At 67.0% G+C, this 13,557-nt stretch overlaps 2 protein-coding genes across 5 annotated transcripts; both read left to right on the top strand.

Annotated features, from left to right (window-relative positions):
* Nucleotides 1–41: 41 nt before the first annotated feature.
* LOC111161739 (splicing factor 3a subunit 2) lies at nt 42–9,878 on the top strand. 4 transcript variants are annotated; one of them, XM_022525641.1, is made up of 9 exons: nt 42–103; nt 4,131–4,293; nt 5,495–5,566; nt 6,585–6,631; nt 7,011–7,120; nt 8,155–8,204; nt 8,282–8,422; nt 8,807–8,875; nt 8,973–9,878. In XM_022525641.1, exons 2-9 carry the CDS (start codon nt 4,168–4,170, stop codon nt 9,750–9,752), a joined length of 1,395 nt encoding a protein of 464 aa, XP_022381349.1. In that variant the 5' UTR covers nt 42–103; nt 4,131–4,167; the 3' UTR covers nt 9,753–9,878. The 4 variants fall into 4 exon arrangements, with proteins under 4 accessions (XP_022381349.1, XP_022381350.1, XP_022381348.1 ...); XM_022525642.1 differs by lacking the exon at nt 42–103 and adding an exon at nt 1,943–3,854; XM_022525640.1 differs by lacking the exon at nt 42–103 and adding an exon at nt 1,943–4,008.
* Nucleotides 9,879–10,319: 441 nt separating this feature from the next.
* On the top strand, nt 10,320–13,409 carry LOC111161738 (anti-Mullerian hormone). Its single transcript, XM_022525638.1, has 5 exons — nt 10,320–10,983; nt 11,521–11,663; nt 12,031–12,139; nt 12,230–12,389; nt 12,477–13,409. The coding sequence occupies exons 1-5, from the start codon at nt 10,569–10,571 to the stop codon at nt 13,360–13,362; spliced, it is 1,713 nt and encodes a 570-aa protein (XP_022381346.1). The 5' UTR covers nt 10,320–10,568; the 3' UTR covers nt 13,363–13,409.
* The last annotated feature ends 148 nt before the right edge of the window (nt 13,410–13,557 follow it).

The raw sequence follows: 13,557 nt of genomic DNA, 5'->3' as shown, positions 1-13,557 counted from the left end.
ACCCCCAGCCCGTTGGCCCCCGGAAGTGCTTACCTAGCGCGCGGGGCGCGTGCGCATAACGTATTCGTGGCTGCGGCGGGCGCCGAGAGGGAAGCAGCGCGGGGTGAGGAGAGGCGCGGGCTGGGGGCGGCGGCCCCGGGGCTCTGGCTTCCCGGGACCGCAGCGGACTTGGGTTGAGAGGCCGGCGGGGTCGGGCCGGGGGCGCGGCGCGCGGGAGCCGCGGGGCCCGCCACTGGGCCGCACCGCTTCGCCGCGCTCGCTCCTCCCCTCTGCGCCGCGAGCTGGTGGGGGGCTGGGCCGCGGCGGGTGGGCCTCGGGCGGGCGGGCGGATTCGCGCTGGTGCTCGCGCCGGTGTTGGCGCCCCGGCGGGGGTCCCGCGTGCGCTGCTCTGCCGCCGCCCCGCCCGCGCCGAGCCTGTCGGCGTCGCTCCTCGGTTGGCCCGGGGTGGGGGGTTGGTCTCCCTGGCCGCTCTCCGCACCCGCCGTCCCGGCCGCTGTGTACCCCTGCTCAGCTGCGTTGGGAGGATCTTGTTACGGAGAGAGCGAGAGCGGGAGGGAGGACAGCTGCGGGCCGAGCGGGGAGCCGCGCGCGGGGCTCGACCCCGGGCCCGGGACCATGGCTGAGGGCCCCCCCCCGGCGCCCCGCACTTTTCATCGTCGGGAACAGATCGATGGCTTCCTGGGTCTCTTGTCCCCGCCGTCGCCGCAGACGCCCCCGCAGGGGCCTCAGCTCGGGTTGCAGGGGGCAGCCTACCCGCCTCCCGGAGCCATTCGTGCGCTCCCGAGTCTGCTTCTGTGCTCAACGGGCCGTCCAGCGGTGCCCCCGGCGGCTGTTGGGGTCGGGGACTGACTTCGCGGCTTGGTTTCCTGTGCCCCTGCAGCACCGAGGTCGGGCGGAACCGCCGTGAAACTGGCAAAGGGGTGCGCGGCCCGCGGAACGCTGGGGAGAAGTCGGACTCCCTCTAGGCTGCCCGCTCCTTGCTCCTGGTGGTTTTCTTTCTTGTTAGAAACGGGGAGTTTCCCGGTGTGGTGAGCTCCCCTGCTTGTTCCGTTGGCGGGACCACATCTCTCAGCAAGGAGATGGCTCAGCTCCGCGCTGTGACCCTGTGGGGGGACGCTCCCGGGTTTCTGGATGCTTCCACGCTTCTTGCTGTTCCTGCTCTGAAATCTCATCTGGGTTCTGTTCTGCCTTTTGTTTCCCGGTTTTGTTCTCCTTCCGGAAAGGCTTGTTGGACTCGGACCCCAGCCCTCACGCTGGGCTCTCGTCGGGTCCTGTCTTCCCTTCCCAAGGGTTTTCGTCCCGGGTTTAACTGGCCGTGCTGACCTCTGGCTGCCGTTCCGCTTCGCGGCTGTAACTTGCCCCGTTGAGGGGGGGTACGTGGAATTGTGCGTGTCTGCGTGCGAGGTCCCAGCGTCTCAGTGAGCCCGGGAAGACGCGGGGAAGACGCCGACCCCAGCCGTGCGTGTCTGGTGTCTGAGCGAACCGCCTCTGGCGCTCTTGCTGTGCCCCTGGGCTGGGCTGTAGGCCTCCAGCTGGACCTTCTGGGCAGGGCGTGGGGGAATGGCAGGTTTTGATGGAATTCCCTCTTTCCAGCCTCACCCTCCTTCCACTCCCCGACTCTGACTCCCTCCCACTGCCCCTGCCTCTGTGAGTGGAGTGGCCCTTTGTTCTGGTTCTTCTGAGAGTGAGACCGGCCTGCCCACGCAGCTGCTCGCGGGCGCTTGGGCTCCCCTGGGGGGACGGGGCTGCTGTGGGCAGTGGGCTGCGAGCAGCTGGCAGCGTACTGGGCTCCCTCTAACTGAGTTGCCAGTTCATTGTTGTTGCTGTTCCGTCTCCCTGAGCCCGTCACTCCCTGCACTGGCCCTGGTGCCTGTCCCCAGCATGCGAGGGGTGTCCCGCTGCTCAGGAAGGAACTGGGCTCCTGGCCACACGGGGGGGGGGGGGGCTCTTGGCTTTGTTACAATTGTCGATTGTCGCCTTCCCAGTCGCACCTGCACTCCTGCAGGGCCCGTGGGGTGTCTGGAGTCGCCAGTACAGTAGGGGATGGGAAGTGAGGGCACGCCTCTGTCGCGGCCTCTGGAGCTGTCCGTCCCCCCGCCCCCCAGCCCGGCTGAACCGGGGAGCATGCGCTACCTTTGTCTTCCTTCTGGGAACTGCCTCCTTGGTCCGCGAGGAGGTGTCGCTGGCGACGCTGTGCGGGCCTTTGTCCACCTGTCGGCTGGCTGCCGACTCGATCCGCGCGCTCTCGCGCCCCCAGAAGCGCTCAGTTTCCGCTGTTCAGGCCAGTGCCCTCCGTAACGGCCTTGAGACAGGGGTGTCGTCTCCACAGAGGTCTGTAAGTCACTCGGACCTGTGGGCAGGAGACCTCCCAGGCCCCTGACCCTACTGGCGGAGGCGAGGGGGCCGGTGCTGTCCCTGTCCCTCTCCCGCGGCAGCTTCCGTCACTTCACCTGGAAACCGCACCTCCTGCAGGTTGGATGCTCGGCCTCCCCCGACGAGCCCGTGGCCGAGTCTGGCGGCGGGACCGCGGCGCCCTGGGGGATGCATGGGTGTGCCTGGCCGGGACCCCCAGGTGTAGAGTCTCCTCCTCTCAGGACGCGGCGTTCTCTCCCCGGAGGGCTCGTCCGGTTGCTGGTGCTAGTCTCCCGCTGTCTCCGAGATGAGCGCTAGACGGCTCTGGGCGGACAGCGTGATGAAGCGTCTGGTGCTGCGATGGGTCTGATTCCTGAATCACCAGCCATCAGGGGTCGCTTTGCGGGTTCCCAGGTGTGAGGCCGTCAGGACAGCACCCTGGAGAGATCTAGATTCCTGTGGAGCGCCTGGGCCCGCTCCGAGCTGTGCTGCAGGCCCACCGTGGAGCTGGGCCGTCGGCGCCACAAAGCCCGTGGTTCCCAGGATGCGGTTCTTACCGTGCAGTCCTGGAGATCGGAAGTATAAAAGGGGTGCTTGGGTGGCCCAGTGGGCCGAGTGTTGGACTCTTGATTTCGCCTCAGGTGGCGTGGTCCGGGCGGTGGAGTGGAGCCGTGCGCTGGGCTCTGCCCTGGTGTGCGGCTGCTCGAGACTCTCTTCCCGCCCCTTCTGCTTCTCTGTCCCATTTCTCTTTTTCTCTGAAATAAGTGTATGAGTCGTTAAATGCTTTACTTCTTAGTATAAAATGGGAGTTGTATTCCCCCAGCACCCCAGCGAGACCCGGCTTCTGCCCTTTCCTGGCCCGCGGGCCCCCCCCCCCTCCTCCCCACCAGCAGCGCGGGGTCTGCCCGTCTCCGGGACCCCCGCCCTCTGCCTCCCTCTCCTGAGGACCTGGTGAGGACACCAGGCCCCCGGGAACCAGGGTCACCCCCAGCTCAGGGTTCTTGACTTGCCCGTCCCTGCAAGGTCCTTTTTGCCATTTATGGTTCCATATTCTTGGGTTTTGGGGATTCGAATGGGGACAACTTTGTGAGGTCATATTCACTCCTGGGCCCCGTTCCTGTGGGCTGACCTCTACAGAGACAAGATACTATGGGTTTAAGCCAGGGGCCTGGAGCTGATTTTGGCCAAGTCAAGAGCGACAGTGTTCGGAGGCCAGAGAGAGGTTCCGGAGGTTAGGTCTGACCCGAGTCTGAGAGAACGAGGGAAGCACAGTGGTCAGCTGGAACCCGTCTGCTTTAGGTCCCGGGAGAGCCTGCCTTGGCCCCAAGGAGGCCTTGAATCTCTCTTGTGCACTCGTCGGAAGGTGCCGGTAGGTAAATGTATCAAGTTCACAGGTGAGCCACGGAGGTAGGATTTAGCTTGGCAGAAGTGAGCGTAGACGAGCAGGAGTTTGGAGGAGTGCGCACCGCGTTTGGGCGGTCCAGGAAGGCTTCCTGAAGGAGGTGAGACTTGGTGAGAAGACTTGGCCGCCTCCTCCCTGCTGCCACGCTGGGGCTCTGAGCACTGACACTTCTCGGGCTGCAGTGGTTTCCTCGCCAGTCCTCCCCCTCAGGCATTCATAGATGCACCGCCCGTCCTCCTGCGTCCTTATTCCGGGTTTGTGTGTCCCTGGGCCACCATGGGTCCTTTGTCTCCTGGAAGATACGTGGGGAAGAGGAAGCTGAGCCTTCTGCCGGGCCATGTCCTGCACTCTCACAGCCTCCCCTTTGGTCTTGCAGGTTCCTGTAGGGGTGCGTAAAGCCCAGCATCCTCACCATGGACTTCCAGCATCGCCCGGGGGGCAAGACGGGGAGCGGAGGCGTGGCCTCCTCCTCGGAGAGCAACCGAGACCGCAGGGAGCGCCTCCGGCAACTGGCCCTGGAGACCATCGACATCAACAAGGTGGGTTGAGCCTTGGGCAGCGGGCAGGCGGCTCCCCCTGGCTCCCTCGGGCTCGGGGCCCCTCCCCCCACCTCTGTCAGCAGAGCCAAGTTCCGTGCCCTTGGCCCTGCTTCCCAGCTTTCTTGGCCTTGGGGTCCTGATCTGCAGTCGAGGGAACTTGACCTAGAGCGGCTCCAGTTAGGCACCCCACAGACCACCTGCTGTTCCGGGGCTGTGACTGCACTAAGGGTTTGCTTTTGTCCGGCTTCCCAGAGCCAGGAGACCTGCCAGTGGCGAGGCCCGTGACAGCATCGTGGAGTTGGGGTGTTTGGGCAGTGAACCGCACAGGGCGACACCGCGCTTGGGCGTCCACAGCTGGGGGGGCCCGGAGTCTAGCCCCCGGCACTCTGGACATTTGGCACGCTGTTGGCAGCCGGGCAGGGTCCCAGTTGTGAGGGCCACAGCTGTGCCCAGACATCGCCCAGTGCGGCCTGGGGGCAGAGTTGCCCTGGGCGTGCCCCAGCAGCCAGTGTGTGGTTCCTCCCTGACCTGTGGAGAGCCCCGCCCCCAAGATCGGCTCTGTTACCGTCCTCCTGAGGAGACAAGGCAGGACCGTCCTCGTGGAAGATGACACGGCCCCTGGGCGGCGGAGTTAGGGTTCAAACCCCAAACCCCAGCTGGTCTGCTCCGTGCCTGGGGCCAGAAGTGCCTGCCCTGCGGCCTGTGTTCGTGGAAAGTCACGTGTCCGGCCTGGGAGCTCCCGCACACACAGACCAGGGTCTCCGTGGGCATCTGTTTTAACCCATGTGCTCTGTTCTTCCCACACCTGGCTTCTGTGGTGGTGCTTGGAATGCCAGCGCCCTTGGTGACAGATCTCTGTCCCAGCCGTGGAGGCAGCTGCCCAGTAGTGCTGTTTTGCCTCTGCTGTCATCCAGGCCCAGAACTGCCCCCAGAGGTGGGGCCGGGAACCAGCATGGTGGGCCCCCAGCCCTGCCACGTGGCCTGTGTCTGCGGGATCCCAGCTGGTCCCACAGCGCTGCCTCGGGCAGAAGACCCTGCGGGGCCCTGGGCTGCGCGCCGCCGCTAGTCCTCTGTCCTCGGGACGCCTGCCCAGGAGGAGAGGAGCCGCCCTCTCTGCCGGCCGGACAGGGGGGAGGCTTCGGCTCTTCACCACGGCGGGGACCGCGGGGCACGATTGCTGACAGCGGGTCTCCCCCTGCAGGACCCGTACTTCATGAAGAACCATCTGGGCTCGTACGAGTGCAAGCTGTGTCTGACCCTGCACAACAACGAGGTGCGTCTCCGTGCCTTCTCCGCTCGGGTGGGGCCCTGCTGCTCCCCCGCCCCAGCCCTGTCCCGGTGCTGCCCGTCCAGGCTCCGGCAGGACCCGCCGCTCCCATCCCTGTCCCACCGCGCTGCCCCTGTTAGGTCTGGGACGTCATTCAGAGCGTGGTGGGGGCGGTGGGGCTTAGGTCTGCTTGCTCACCGATCTGTGCCCCCAGAGCCCGCCTCCGCCCAGGGCGTACAGGGCTGCGTCCGGCCCACGTATCTTGAACGCCGTCTGGGATCCCCGTGAGCGCCAGCCTACAGGCGCGGCAGGCGTCACCCCAGACGCTCCAGATCCAGGTGTCGAGGACTCGTTGGCGTGGGTGCAGCTCGCTTCTTTGAGCGACCCTGAGGTCCTCCCAGTGATGGTCTAACAAGTGCTCACGGGGCCCTGATTCAGTAACGGATGATGTGGTTCGTCCTTCTTCCCGCTGTCCCACGTCCTAGCGGCTTTTCAGTTGTGCATCAGCAGTGCTGAGCGGGCCAGTCGCGCACGTCAGCGTCTGTCCCCCTGGGCGCAGCTCCCTCAGAGCCGGGCCGTTCTCTGGGGGTTGCTGAGCAGCGTCCCCCAGTCATGATAACCACAGACGTCTCCAGTTGTGGCCCAGTGTCCCTGTGTTGGTCCAGAAACCTTTAGAGTCCATCCTGCTCTCTGGGGAGGGGTGCCCCGGACTGTGGTCAGAACGGACGCACAGGGTCACGGGACAAGTTCACTTGTCCACGACTGGTGCCTGGTGCTCTCCTCCTCCGGCCAGGCCCACTGAGCCCCCCCACCAAGGCAGGCAGCGAGACTTGCCATGACCCACAGGCCGTGACCTCTGACGCTCACAGACTTCCTCTCAGGCTCTGTGTGCGCTTCCTTCCACGCGGGGTAAGCCCCGAGAGCTTGTCTGTTCCATGGCAGCCGGTGGACGGAGGCCGGCGGCTCCTCTCGGCCCACCCCACGTGCCTTGTCCTGAGTCGTCCATGTGCTTTTCCCGCTGCAGGGGAGCTACCTGGCGCACACCCAGGGGAAGAAGCATCAGACCAACCTGTGAGTGCCCCAGACCCCTTCCAGTGCCCGGGGCTGCTGGGGGGATGCCAGGGGAGTGGGAGCAGCTCTGTCCACAGCAGTTGAGCTGACTGAGCTTGCTTGAGCATGAGGCTTCCGGGACACAAGAGGAAAGCAGCGAGGGTTTGCGGAAGACGCCCTAGTAAGGGGCAGTGGGAAATGTGACGAGAAGAGAGGGTGCCCCGGGCCTGTCCCGTCCCCACTTCATGGAACCCCAGGACCCCCAGCCAGCACCCCATGCCCCTGGCCTCTCAGACAAACTCCAAGGTCAGTGTGGGAGTTGGACGACTCCCAGCACTTGGGCCTGTGACCTTGGTGGCCTGTGCAGAGGGTCACAGCACCATATCCATCCCACCTGCAGGGCCCGGCGAGCCGCCAAGGAGGCTAAGGAGGCCCCCGCCCAGCCAGCGCCAGAGAAGGTCAAGGTGGAGGTGAAGAAGTTTGTGAAGATCGGCCGCCCCGGCTACAAAGGTCATTCTGTCCGCGTGCGCTCTGGCCTGCAGCTGGCACTGGGCGTGAATGAGCCCCTGGCCCCAGCCCCCAGCCCGTCCTTGAGCCCCACGGAGACTGCCGCTCTCTTCGGAGCAGGGCCCTCCCTCACCTCCCTCTCCCTCTGGTCCACTGGCACCGTGAGCCCCACCTTTCCTGAGAGCTTTCTCAGAGCACCGGGTCACAGTGTCAGGGCTTCCCTTGGCTTCTGCTGGCCTTTGGGGAGCCGGTGATTGTTTACAGTGCTTGTGGGGATGGGTGGCCGTGGACGAGGGGCCCATGGGTCCCTTTTCTTTGACCTTGGGAGGGGGAGGGTCCACATTAAGAAAGCGCTCACACAGTGGACCGTTTGGGCGGAGAGGAGGGTTCCTGGTTCGCCTGCCGGGACATTGGTGAAGCGTTGGGTGGGGAGGCAGGGGACTGTGTCCCGGGAGGTAGGAGGGAAGAGACGAAAAGCTCTCAGGCAGGCGTCTCGAGTAAAAGTGGAAACCGTGTGGGTGACGGGCATTCCAGGTAGGACACAGCAGTGCAAAGGCCTGGGGGCAGGTCTGCGTCATAAGCTAAGGCCAGAATGACAGAATTCTTGGCGGGGGGGGGGGGGGGGGGCTACCAAAAGTCTTTCGGCCATAATAGGGCATCTGGTGTCCTGAGTGAAGCAGGGACAGTCGAGGGCTCAAGGGGCGTGAGTGTGGTGTGCCTCAGAGCTGTATGGAGAGCAACCTGGAGGTGGGGACATGGCCCTCTCGTGCAGAGGGCACCCTCCCAGCAGCCAGGATACAGACCTCACTGGCCGCTCGTGCACAGCGTGCCCAGTCTGGAGCTCCTGCTCGTGCCATCCCGGGCTCCTGCCCACACCTCTCCCTGTGGTCTCGGGCAGGGACCCTCCTGGCTCTGGGCAGTAGCCACCCAAGTACGGGTTCCCCAGTGTCCTATCCCCCGTCCGTGGGTTACTCCGCTGGTGCCTTGGCTTTGGGTAGGACAAGGTGGCCTGAACTTGAGAGCCTTGTGTGTTGCAGTGACCAAGCAGAGGGACACGGAGATGGGCCAGCAGAGCCTCCTCTTCCAGGTGAGCTGAAGCCTGAGCCCCGTCGTGGGGGGCGGGTCCCTTGCAGGACGGTGCTACCACCTGCTGTGTCCCCGCAGATCGACTACCCTGAGATTGCCGAGGGCGTCACGCCTCGCCACCGCTTCATGTCCGCCTACGAGCAGAGGATCGAGCCGCCCGACCGGCGCTGGCAGTACCTGCTCATGGCCGCCGAGCCCTACGAGACCATCGCCTTCAAGGTGGTGCATGTGGGGTCCCCCAGCCCTCCTGCCCGCACCCCGGGTGCCCCTTAGGCACACGCTTGCCTGGGAAGGGTGGGAGAGGACATGGGGGTCGGGAGCTGGGCGTCCTGAGGTCGGGTGCTCCTGGCATTAAGAGGCTCTCGTGGCCAGGCTGCTCAGGGATCCCATAACCTGATCCCGTAACTTCGGCCACACAGACAAGAGCACGAGCCGCTCCTTCCCCAGGGCGGCAGCCTCGCTAAGTAGTGCGGCTAGTCTTTTACCCCAAAACCAAATCGTGTCCCGATTGGGCCTTTTCTGGGCCAAGGGGCAAGTCCCTGCAGGCCTGGATGTGTCAGCTGCGGTGGTCCGAAGGCCCCCCTCTGCCCCCTCCCGACGCAGGTGCCGAGCAGGGAGATCGATAAGGCCGAAGGCAAGTTCTGGACTCACTGGAATCGGGAAACCAAGCAGGTGAGCCACTCTGGGGCCTTTGATGGCTGCCCTGGCCAGCTTGTCCCTTCACCCAGGGCCCCGAAGGCCTCACTCAGCCTCTTCCGTTTCCCTCCAGTTTTTCCTGCAGTTCCACTTCAAGATGGAGAAGCCGCCAGCCCCGCCCAGCCTACCTGCAGGGCCACCCGGAGTGAAGAGACCCCCGCCCCCCCTGATGAATGGTCTGCCCCCACGGCCGCCGCTGCCAGAGGCTTTGCCCCCACCACCGCCAGGAGGCCTGCCTCTGCCACCCATGCCGCCCAGCGGGCCTGCACCCTCGGGGCCTCCGGGCCCTCCCCAGCTGCCCCCACCAGCTCCTGGGGTCCACCCCCCAGCACCAGGGGTCCACCCCCCAACGTCTGGGGTCCACCCCCCGGCACCAGGAGTTCACCCCCCAGCTCCTGGGGTCCATCCCCCGGCACCGGTGGTCCACCCACCGACATCTGGGGTCCACCCACCGGCTCCAGGCGTCCACCCTCCAGCCCCAGGGGTCCACCCTCCTGCTCCAGGCGTCCATCCTCCCCCATCTGCTGGAGTTCACCCCCAGGCCCCAGGGGTGCATCCGCCGGCCCCTACGGTGCACCCCCAGGCCCCTGGGGTCCACCCCCAGGCCCCTGGGGTCCACCCACCAGCCCCAGGGATCCACCCCCAGCCTCCTGGGGTCCACCCCCCGCCTCCTGGGGTCCACCCATCAGCTCCTGGGGTCCATCCTCCAGCTCCTGGGGTCCACCCCCAGCCTCCTGGAGTTCACCCCTCAAATCCTGGGGTCCATCCCCCCACTCCCATGCCCCCCATGCTGAGGCCTCCCCTGCCCTCCGAAGGCCCTGGGAACATTCCGCCCCCTCCCCCAGCCAACTGAAGAGTGGCCCCTTTTCCAGGCCAGTCCCGTGTGGTGTGTTCTTGTGTTCTCTGTCGGAGCGGAGTGTGGTCCTCTTGTACGGCCCATGTCGCGTCCTCACTGCTCATTAAACGTCTGCCCCGATGCCCGGACTGGACTGCTGTGTCGGCAGCTGGGGGGCCATGGCGCAGAGGCCGCTCGGGTTTGGGGCGTTAGCGTCCTTGTCTTGGTGTCACTGTACCCCATGGGACGCTGCTAGGTGAGGGCAGGCCCAGCCAACAGCGGGCCTGGGATCTCTTGTGAGGAGGGGAGCGCTGCAGCTGCTCGCTCTCCCACAGTGTGACCGAGCACTTGGGGAGCCCCAGCTGAGCCGGGGGACCACCCACTGCCCAGGCCCACCTGCCCAGTAGTCTGAACACCCAAGACACAGGGTCCCCAGAAGAATCTACTGCCCGGTCCTCTGGGACATCACTCTCTGCCCTGGTCCAGGCCTGCCCTCCCCCTGTCCCCAGATCCCCAGAGCTGCTGATAGTCTGGGCCAACACCCCCTGCTCCTGATCCCACTCCCGCCACGGGGGGGGGGGGGGACGCTCCTCAAGGACAGACGTAGGACAAGTCGGTCACAGGCTGCGCCTCCTATCAGCGTGAGGAGACAGGCAGTGTGGCCCGAACAGAGGAGGCTTTGAGAGCTTCCCGGCCTGCCCTGGCCCATGCTGGGGCGCCAAGCACTGGTCCCCAAGGTCACAGCCCAGGAGGAGATAGAGGCCCGTCTCCCGCACAAACAGCCTGGCCTCGCGCATATAAGCCAGAGCCACCGAGCCCCTCCCGGCAGCCAGGATGTGGGCTCTGCTGCTCCGGCTGCTGGCCCTGGCCCTGTGGGTGATGGGGCCCCCGTGGGGAGCCGGGGCCCCCGCCTCGCCCGGAGAGCCAGGCACGGGCACAGGGGGGCTCGTCTTCCATCAAGACTGGGACTGGCTGCCAGGGAGCCCACAAGACCCCCTGTGCCTGGTGACCCTGGACCAGAGCAGCAACCGGAGCGGCACCCCACTTCGGGTGGTGGGGGCCCTGAGAGGCTACGAGCACGCCTTCCTCGAGGCCGTGCAGCAGGCACACTGGGGTTCCCGCGACCTGGCCATGTTCGGGGTCTGCCCCGCCAGTGTGGGGCAGCCCGCACTGCTCCCTCTGCGGCAGCTGCAGGCATGGCTGGGGGAGCCCGGGGGGCGGCGGCTGGCAGTGCTGCACCTGGAGGAAGGTACGTGGGGGGCCGTGGCCTGCCGCTGAGCGGGGGGATCTGTCCCTGGTCTCCTGAGAAGGGAGACGTCCACACCAGACCCCTCCCCAGCTTCCCCCATGGCCCAGAGGTGGGTACCCTTGGGCTCCTGTGGAGCTCTAAATCCCCAGACCTGGGCTCCTGGACCCGCCCCTTCCCGCCCTTCCCAGGGAAAGAGCCCAGCGGAGGGGGCTGGTCCAGCCAAGGCGGCCCTGCTGTGAGAGCTGGCCTGTCCCTGGGAGCCACTGGCCTCAGAGCCACTGGAGGAATGGGCTGCCCCCAACGAGAGCCCCAGGTGGAGACCCCAGGGAGCCCAGCGCGAGCAGCCTCACCACTCCCCACCCCCTACCACTCATTCCTCTGGGCGACCCAAGCTGGGGTGTCAGACCTCTCCCGCCAGGTCCCCAAGGCTCCCAGTTGGGCCAGGGGCTCTCCCTGCAGGAACGCAGGACGGGTGTGGGGAGGGGACTGGCTCCAGGGCCTCAGGTGTCGTCCCCTCCCTGTCTGTCCTGGCCACAGTGAGCTGGGAGCCAGCAGTCACGCTGAAGTTCCAGGTGCCCCCGCCCGGAGGAGCCGGTGCCCTGGAGCTGGCGCTGCTGGTGCTATACCCCGGGCCTGGTCCTGAGGTCACTGTCACGGGGACCAGGCTGCCAGGCACCCAGGTACCAGGGCACCCAGTGGGGCAGTTCCTGGGCCTCCAGGAGCCCTCGCCCAGCAGAGGAGAGGGTATGGAGGTGGTGGGTTCAGTTTTTATTTTTAAGATTTTATTTACTTGTTTATTGGGGGGAGAAGAGGGAGAAGCAGGCTCTCCGCAGAGCAGGTAGCAGGATGCGGGGCTCCATGCTGGGACCCTGGGATCATGACCTGAAGCGGAAGGCAGACGCTTCACCAATGGAGCCACCCAGGTGTCCCGGGAATGGGGTTTTTAAGCTGTGCTGAACAAGGTTCCGAGTGTCCTAGGTGGGCAGCGGGCACAGCAGGGCTGGCACCCTCGCCCCAGCCAGCTGGGCTGAGCCCCCATCTCCACAGAACCTTTGTTGGTCCCGGGACACGCGCTACCTGCTGCTGGCTGTGGAACGCCCAGCGGGGGCCTGGCACAGCCCTGGAGTCACCCTGATCCTGCAACCCCGAGGAGACGGTAGGCTCTCAAAGAAGGGGAGCTGGCAAGGTTGGGCTGCCCTAGTTCCTCAAACGCTGAGCCACCCCGGGGTCTCGCCAGGCCTTCCAGGTCCCCCCCTGAGCACCGCCCAGCTGCAGGAGCTGCTGTTCGGCCGGGACCCCCGCTGCTTCACGCGGATGACCCCGGTCCTGCTCCTGCTGCCACTGCCCGGGCCCACTCCAATGCCCGCGCGCGGCCTTCTGGACCAAGTGCCCTTCCCGCCACCCTGGTGTGTGCAGGTCCAGCCGGGAACTGGGGGGTGGCGGGTATGGGAAGAACCTCGCACCTGCTCACACCTCCCAGCTCCGCCTTCCAGGCCCTCTCAGGAGCAGGAGCCCACGGAGCCGCGGTCCAGCGCAGACCCCTTCCTGGAGACGCTCACGCGCCTGGTGCGCGCCCTGCGGGGGCCGCCAGCCCAGGCCTCGCCGCCGCGCCTGGCCCTGGACCCGGGCGCGCTGGCCGGCTTCGCGCAGGGCCTCGTCAACCTGTCGGACCCCGCGACCCAGGAGCGCCTGCTCGACGGCGAGGAGCCGCTGCTGCTGCTGCTGCCGCCTCCCGCCACGGCCACGGCTGGGGAGGCCGCGCCGCTTAGGGGCCCTGAGTCCGGGCCCTGGGCCGCGGGCCTAACGCACCGTGTGGCCGCCGAGCTGCGGGCCGCCGCTGCCGAGCTGCGCGGGCTCCCGGGCCTGCCCCCCGCCGCCACGCCGCTGCTGGGGCGCCTGCTCGAGCTCTGCCCCGGGGTCCCGGGGGGTTCAGGTGGCCCCGGCGGTCCGGGCGGCCCGCTGCGCGCGCTGCTGCTGCTCAAGGCGCTGCAGGGTCTGCGCGCCGAGTGGCGGGGGCGCGAGCGGAGCGGGGCGCTGCGGGCGCAGCGCAGCGCGGGGGCCGAGGCGGCGGACGGGCCGTGCGCGCTGCGCGAGCTGAGCGTGGACCTGCGCGCCGAGCGCTCCGTGCTCATCCCCGAGACGTACCAGGCCAACAACTGCCAGGGCGCGTGCGGCTGGCCGCAGTCCGACCGCAACCCGCGCTACGGCAACCACGTGGTGCTGCTGCTGAAGATGCAGGCCCGCGGCGCCGCCCTGGCGCGCCCGCCCTGCTGCGTGCCCACCGCCTACGCCGGCAAGCTGCTCATCGGCCTGTCGGAGGAGCGCATCAGCGCGCACCACGTGCCCAACATGGTGGCCACGGAGTGCGGCTGCCGGTGACCCCCAGGCGGCCCCGGGGCGCCCGCCCATGTCTGCTCAGACCCCCATCCCCACCCCAATAAAGACCAGCGAGCACCAGCTGGTGTGTACGTGCGTCTGGGCACAGGCGGGGGTCTCCACCTGGCCGCTCTCAGCGCGGACGGAAGCGTCATCCCGGTGCCCTCGGCCTCCACTCCCGCCCCTACCCCGCCCCCA

Source organism: Enhydra lutris, unplaced genomic scaffold (genome assembly GCF_002288905.1).
Source record: "Enhydra lutris kenyoni isolate GAN:26980312 unplaced genomic scaffold, ASM228890v2 scaffoldscaffold86, whole genome shotgun sequence".
Classification (NCBI taxonomy): Eukaryota; Metazoa; Chordata; class Mammalia; order Carnivora; family Mustelidae; genus Enhydra; species Enhydra lutris.
Note: the sequence above shows the minus strand (reverse complement) of the source record. Positions and strands in the feature narration are given on the sequence as shown.

What these genes read in the sequence shown, in the direction of transcription:
- LOC111161739 (XM_022525639.1), top strand. Translation starts at nt 7,710, where the DNA reads ATGACAGAATTCTTGGCGGGGGGGGGGGGGGGGGGCTACCAAAAGTCT. An exon ending in AGCAGAGCCTCCTCTTCCAG is followed by an intron (nt 8,205 to 8,281) that starts GTGAGCTGAAGC and finishes GTGTCCCCGCAG; the next exon opens with ATCGACTACCCTGAGATTGC. An exon ending in ACGAGACCATCGCCTTCAAG is followed by an intron (nt 8,423 to 8,806) that starts GTGGTGCATGTG and finishes CTCCCGACGCAG; the next exon opens with GTGCCGAGCAGGGAGATCGA.
- LOC111161738 (XM_022525638.1), top strand. Translation starts at nt 10,569, where the DNA reads ATGTGGGCTCTGCTGCTCCGGCTGCTGGCCCTGGCCCTGTGGGTGATG. An exon ending in AGTGCTGCACCTGGAGGAAG is followed by an intron (nt 10,984 to 11,520) that starts GTACGTGGGGGG and finishes TCCTGGCCACAG; the next exon opens with TGAGCTGGGAGCCAGCAGTC. An exon ending in GTGCCCTTCCCGCCACCCTG is followed by an intron (nt 12,390 to 12,476) that starts GTGTGTGCAGGT and finishes TCCGCCTTCCAG; the next exon opens with GCCCTCTCAGGAGCAGGAGC.